The 6,913-nt window shown below is 33.2% G+C and overlaps 1 protein-coding gene across 1 annotated transcript; it reads left to right on the forward strand.

Moving 5' to 3' along the window:
• The first annotated feature begins 257 nt into the window (after positions 1 to 257).
• Positions 258 to 1,195, forward strand: LOC139872937 (protein LURP-one-related 12-like). Its single transcript, XM_071860873.1, has 2 exons — positions 258 to 623; positions 712 to 1,195. Exons 1-2 carry the CDS (start codon positions 408 to 410, stop codon positions 1,141 to 1,143), a joined length of 648 nt encoding a protein of 215 aa, XP_071716974.1. The 5' UTR covers positions 258 to 407; the 3' UTR covers positions 1,144 to 1,195.
• The last annotated feature ends 5,718 nt before the right edge of the window (positions 1,196 to 6,913 follow it).

Here is a 6,913-nt window from a genome sequence, read left to right on the forward strand (position 1 = left end):
TTTTGTTGTTGGTAAAATCTTATCGTTAAAGTCAAATATAATCACGATGTACAATCTTAATAATCATCACGCTAAAGTCAAATATAATCATCATTTACAATGTTTTTATGCATCTTAACGACGACTCTAAATGTTGTCGTTAGTGAATTCCTAAAAAAAAAAAAAAAAAAAAAAAGTTTAAAAATTTGTCAAATAGATGAATGAGACGCAGCAAGTATCAAATTTCTTCTCATTTTTCAATGCCCTCTTTCCCCTCTTTCCCCTTCCCATAATTCATCCTTTACTCCACTATCACACACTTCCCCTTCATTTTATGTGGTCAATATATTCTCCAAAAACCATTCAGTTCACAGCAACCAATAAGTTTAATTAACCGCCAACAAATCAAAATCAAAATCAAAAACAATATGGTTATCGTTGAAGAAAGATTCGTAGTCGAAAAGGAAACTCATCTAACCGTCATGAAAACTTCCCTTTTCTTCTCCGGCGACGGTTTCGCCGTTTACGACTGCAAAGGTCAACTCGTCTTCCGAGTCGACTCGTACGGTCCCGACTCTCGTGACTCAGGCGAACTCGTCCTTATGGACCACAACGGCCGTTGCCTCCTCACCGTACGCCGCAAGGTACACCACTTAACCTAATTAATTAATTACAGTACATCCTAGTAATAATTCAACTATGTAATAATTCAATTTAAATTGATGTAAACAGAGGCCGAGTTTACATCAACGGTGGGAAGGTTTTTTAGGCGAACGGAGAGAAGGAGAGAAGCCGATATTTAGCGTGAGGAGATCGTCTATAATTGGAAGATCGAACATGACGGTGGAATTGATCGGTGACCGGAGCAATGAGTATAATATTGAAGGTCATTTTGGTAATCGGAACTGTGCGATTTACAATTCAGGTAAAGAGATAATGGCGGAGATTAGGCGGAAGGTGGATGCTACTACAAATGTGATGCTTGGTAAGGACGTATTCTCGCTTACATTGAAACCGGGATTCGATGGTGCTTTTGCGATGGGGTTGGTTTTGGTTCTTGATCAAATCAACGGTGATGATGAAGGAGATGATAATGACGATGATGTTGTTGATATAGACCCTACCGCAGAGGATTGTAATATTTCGTCAAGAGTTGTTGAGTAATTACTACAGTACTCGTATTATTTTTGTTTATTACAGTATACTCCGTAATTCATACTCTCAATTATAATTTTATTTTTATATTAATATCTATATCTATATCTATATTTAATATTTAATATTTATATTTATTTATTTACATTTATATTGAAATTGAAATATAAATGATGGTTGAATATGTCTACGTAAATGGTACCTTCCAAAAAATGGTACCCTTAAGTATCTGGTTTCGTGTGATGACACCGAGTTGGTGTAATTGAGTGGCGTTTGTATGATCTTTTACGAAGGTCTCAAAAGTTTTGTAAGCCCTCAAAATCAGCCAGGCTTATCTAAAGCTATGTAGGGGTCCGTTCCGGAAATTACCAACACTTGTGAAAAGTGAAAAAATAATACCGGACGAAAATAAAAATGAGTCGTAGTACACGTTAAAATTTTTAGTACATATAGGTAATATTAGTTTTTTTTTTTTTTACTTACAATTTATTTAACAATTTACAATTATAGTATTACAACTTTAATTGATAATTTTTATATAGTTTAATTAACTATTTTGAGAAAACTGTGTGTGTATATATATATATATATATATATATATATATATATATATATATATATAGGGGCATGATCAATGGGGAAGTAACCAATCGGGGGAAGCGGGGGGAAGCAAAATTTTTTTTTTTTGTTTTTTTTTTGGAATTTTTTTTTTCCGGCATCAAGATCACACGAAAATATGAACATTTAGAAGAGACACTTCGTGATGAATGTTATTATTTAGACGGGAAAACGATCGACAAAAATAACATTCAAGATAATATTGTTCGTGAAGAATATGAACGTTTTTTTTTTTTTTTTTTTTTTTTTTTTCATATTTTGTGAAGAATATGAACATTCAAGATAACATTCAAGATACCGCAACCCGCAGGCGCACCACATATGTATGCGGGCAATCATTATTGTGCGTATGCGTGTTCTTGTGTGCGGTGTGCGGCGTGCGATTGCCTTTGTTTCCGGTACGGCGGTTGCTTAGCTGTCAAGTAAGTATCTTTTCTATAATTATATCCGTGATTCGGGGGAGTCAGTTATGGATGAGATTATCATGATCTGGGACGATTCTAGAATTAGGGTTTGCCTATAAATTCAAACCCTAATCATCAATCACCGGACACGGCACATTACGTAACCATTACATACGATACACATTACGTAAAACAGCATCATTCAGCATCTTTTCAAGGTTAACAGATTAGTCTTTTGTAAGCTAGTACCTGCGACCTTATTTGGGGCCTCTTGATCGACGACCGTTATCGGAGGTGGACTTAATCACTTGGCCACCCCGCCGACATCATCATGTCGGCCAGGGTTATTCACGGTAGCCGGACCGGAGAGCCACGTTCTAAGATCCTTAAACCCCTCTTTATGTATTGAGCAGGCATATTAAACCCCACGGTTAAATATGCATGATCAAGTGGTGCTTTCATTGAGAGTCGAATTAATTCAAGACTGTTTAATTGCTTTTTCTTTTAAGGTTTTGAATTGTATGACTCGTTATTTACAAAATTTTTGAATTTTTTCTTTAACATTATCATGACTTCCGAGGAATCATCGGAACATACCCAAACAGATGTTCAGAACGCACCGTCTGGTAGTCAACAGACACCGGTTATTGAAATGTCCCGTTCTTATTGATTAAAAACGTTCCATATTAATTGATTTCGTTGCGAGGTTTTGACCTCTATATGAGACGTTTTTCAAAGACTGCATTCATTTTTAAAACAAACCATAACCTTTATTTCATAAATAAAGGTTTAAAAAACTTTACGTAGATTATCAAATAATGATAATCTAAAATATCCTGTTTACACACGACCATTACATAATGGTTTACAATACAAATATGTTACATCGAAATCAGTTTCTTGAATGCAGTTTTTACACAATATCATACAAACATGGACTCCAAATCTTGTCCTTATTTTAGTATGCAACAGCGGAAGCTCTTAGTATTCACCTGAGAATAAACATGCTTTAAACGTCAACAAAAATGTTGGTGAGTTATAGGTTTAACCTATATATATCAAATCGTAACAATAGACCACAAGATTTCATATTTCAATACACATCCCATACATAGAGATAAAAATTATTCATATGGTGAACACCTGGTAACCGACATTAACAAGATGCATATATAAGAATATCCCCATCATTCCGGGATACCCTTCGGATATGATATAAATTTCGAAGTACTAAAGCATCCGGTACTTTGGATGGGGTTTGTTAGGCCCAATAGATCTATCTTTAGGATTCGCGTCAATTAGGGTGTCTGTTCGCTAATTCTTAGATTACCAGACTTAATAAAAAGGGGCATATTCGATTTTGATAATTCAACCATAGAATGTAGTTTCACGTACTTGTGTCTATTTTGTAAATCATTTATAAAACCTGCATGTATTCTCATCCCAAAAATATTAGATTTTAAAAGTGGGACTATAACTCACTTTCACAGATTTTTACTTCGTCGGGAAGTAAGACTTGGCCACTGGTTGATTCACGAACCTATAACAATATATACATATATATCAAAGTATGTTCAAAATATATTTACAACACTTTTAATATATTTTGATGTTTTAAGTTTATTAAGTCAGCTGTCCTCGTTAGTAACCTACAACTAGTTGTCCACAGTTAGATGTACAGAAATAAATTGATAAATATTATCTTGAATCAATCCACGACCCAGTGTATACGTATCTCATTATTGATCACAACTCAAACTATATATATTTTGGAATCAACCTCAACCCTGTATAGCTAACTCCAACATTCACATATATAGTGTCTATGGTTGTTCCGAAATATATATAGATGTGTCGACATGATAGGTCGAAACATTGTATACGTGTCTATGGTATCTCAAGATTACATAATATGCAATACAAGTTGATTAAGTTATGGTTGGAATAGATTTGTTACCAATTTTCACGTAGCTAAAATGAGAAAAATTATCCAATCTTGTTTTACCCATAACTTCTTCATTTTAAATCCGTTTTGAGTGAATCAAATTGCTATGGTTTCATATTGAACTCTATTTTATGAATCTAAACAGAAAAATTATAGGTTTATAGTCGGAAAAATAAGTTACAAGTCGTTTTTGTAAAGGTAGTCATTTCAGTCGAAAGAACGACGTCTAGATGACCATTTTAGAAAACATACTTCCACTTTGAGTTTAACCATAATTTTTGGATATAGTTTCATATTCATAATAAAAATCATTTTCCCAGAATAATAACTTTTAAATCAAAGTTTATCATAGTTTTTAATTCACTAACCCAAAACAGCCCGCGGTGTTACTACGACGGCGTAAATCCGGTTTTACGGTGTTTTTCGTGTTTCCAGGTTTTAAATCATTAAGTTAGCATATCATATAGATATAGAACATGTGTTTAGTTGATTTTAAAAGTCAAGTTAGAAGGATTAACTTTTATTTGCGAACAAGTTTAGAATTAACTAAACTATGTTCTAGTGATTACAAGTTTAAACCTTCGAATAAGATAGCTTTATATGTATGAATCGAATGATGTTATGAACATCATTTCTACCTCAAGTTCCTTAGATAAACCTACTGGAAATGAGAAAAATAGATCTAGCTTCAAAGGATCCTTGGATGGCTTGAAATTTCTTGAAGCAGAATCATGACACGAAAACAATTTCAAGTAAGATTTTCACTCGAAATAAGATTGTTATAGTTATAGAAATTGAATTAAAGTTTGAATATGATTATTACCTTGTATTAGAAAGATAACCTACTGTAAGTAACAAAGGTTTCTTGATCTTGGATGATTACTTGGAATGGATTTAGAAAACTTGGAAGTAAACTTGCAATCTTGGAAGTATTCTTGATTTTATGAAACTAGAACTTTTGGAATTTATGAAGAACAATTAGAACTTGAAGATAGAACTTGAGAGAGATCAATTAGATGAAGAAAATTGAAGAATGAAAGTGTTTGTAGGTGTTTTTGGTCATTGGTGTATGGATTAGATATAAAGGATATGTAATTTTGTTTTCATGTAAATAAGTCATGAATGATTACTCATATTTTTGTAATTTTATGAGATATTTCATGCTAGTTGCCAAATGATGGTTCCCACATGTGTTAGGTGACTCAAATGGGCTGCTAAGAGCTGATCATTGGAGTGTATATACCAATAGTACATACATCTAAAAGCTGTGTATTGTACGAGTACGAATACGAGTGCATACGAGTATAATTGTTGATGAAACTGAACGAGGATGTAATTGTAAGCATTTTTGTTAAGTAGAAGTATTTTGATAAGTGTCTTGAAGTCTTTCAAAAGTGTATGAATACATATTAAAACACTACATGTATATACATTTTAACTGAGTCGTTAAGTCATCGTTAGTCGTTACATGTAAATGTTGTTTTGAAACCTTTAGGTTAACGATCTTGTTGAATGTTGTTAACCCATTGTTTATTATAACAAATGAGATGTTAAATTGTTATATTATCATGATATTATGATATATAATATATCTTAGTATGATATATATACAGTTAAATGTCGTTACAACGATAATCGTTACATATATGTCTCGTTTCGAAATCATTAAGTTAGTAGTCTTATTTTTACATATGTATTTCATTGTTAATACACTTAATAATATATTTACTTATCATTTAACATAATTAACCAAGTGTATCAATACCTTAATATGATTCATATGTACCTAGAACGACGTTGTTATAACGATAATCGTTATATATATCGTTTTCGAGTTTCTTAAATTAATAGTCTCATTTTTATGTATATAACTCATTGTTAAAATATCTAATGAGATACATACTTATAATAAAATCATGTTAACTATATATATAACCATATATATTTCATCGTATAGTTTTTACAAGTTTTAACGTTCGTGAATCACCGGTCAACTTGGGTGGTCAATTGTCTATATGAAACCTATTTCAATTAATCAAGTCTTAACAAATTTGATTGCTTAACATGTTGGAAACACTTAATCATGTAAATAACAATTTCATTTAATATATATATAAACATGGAAAAGTTCGGGTCACTACAGTACCTACCCGTTAAATAAATTTCGTCCCGAAATTTTAAGCAGTTGGAGGTGTTGACGTATCTTCTGGAAATAAATGCGGGTATTTCTTCTTCATCTGATCTTCACGCTCCCAGGTGAACTCGGGTCCTCTACGAGCATTCCATCGAACCTTAACAATCGGTATCTTGTTTTGTTTAAGTCTCTTAACCTCACGATCCATTATTTCGACGGGTTCTTCAATGAATTGAAGTTTTTCATTGATTTGGATTCGTCCAACGGAATAGTGAGATCTTCTTTAGCAAAACATTTCTTCAAATTTGAGACGTGGAAAGTGTTATGTACAGCCTCGAGTAGTTGAGGTAGCTCCAGTTGGTAAGCTACTGGTCCGACACGATCTATAATCTTGAGGGTTCCAATGTACCTTGGATTTAGTTTCCCCCGTTTACCAAATCGAACAACGCCTTTCCAAGGTGAAACCTTAAGCATGACCATTTCTCCAATTTCAAACTCTATATCTTTTCTTTTACTGTCCGCGTAGCTCTTTTGTCGACTCTGGGCGGTTTTCAATCTTTGTTGAATTTGGATGATTTTCTCGGTAGTTTCTTGTATTATCTCCGGACCCGTAATCTGTCTATCCCCCACTTCACTCCAACAAATCGGAGACCTGCACTTTCTACCATAAAGTGCTTC

Source organism: Rutidosis leptorrhynchoides, chromosome 10 (assembly GCF_046630445.1).
Source record: "Rutidosis leptorrhynchoides isolate AG116_Rl617_1_P2 chromosome 10, CSIRO_AGI_Rlap_v1, whole genome shotgun sequence".
In the NCBI taxonomy this organism is placed as follows: Eukaryota; Viridiplantae; Streptophyta; class Magnoliopsida; order Asterales; family Asteraceae; genus Rutidosis; species Rutidosis leptorrhynchoides.

Coding starts and splice junctions, on each gene's coding strand:
- LOC139872937 (XM_071860873.1), top strand. CDS start 408: ATGGTTATCGTTGAAGAAAGATTCGTAGTCGAAAAGGAAACTCATCTA. Junction 624..711: donor TCCTCACCGTACGCCGCAAG/GTACACCACTTA, acceptor TGATGTAAACAG/AGGCCGAGTTTACATCAACG.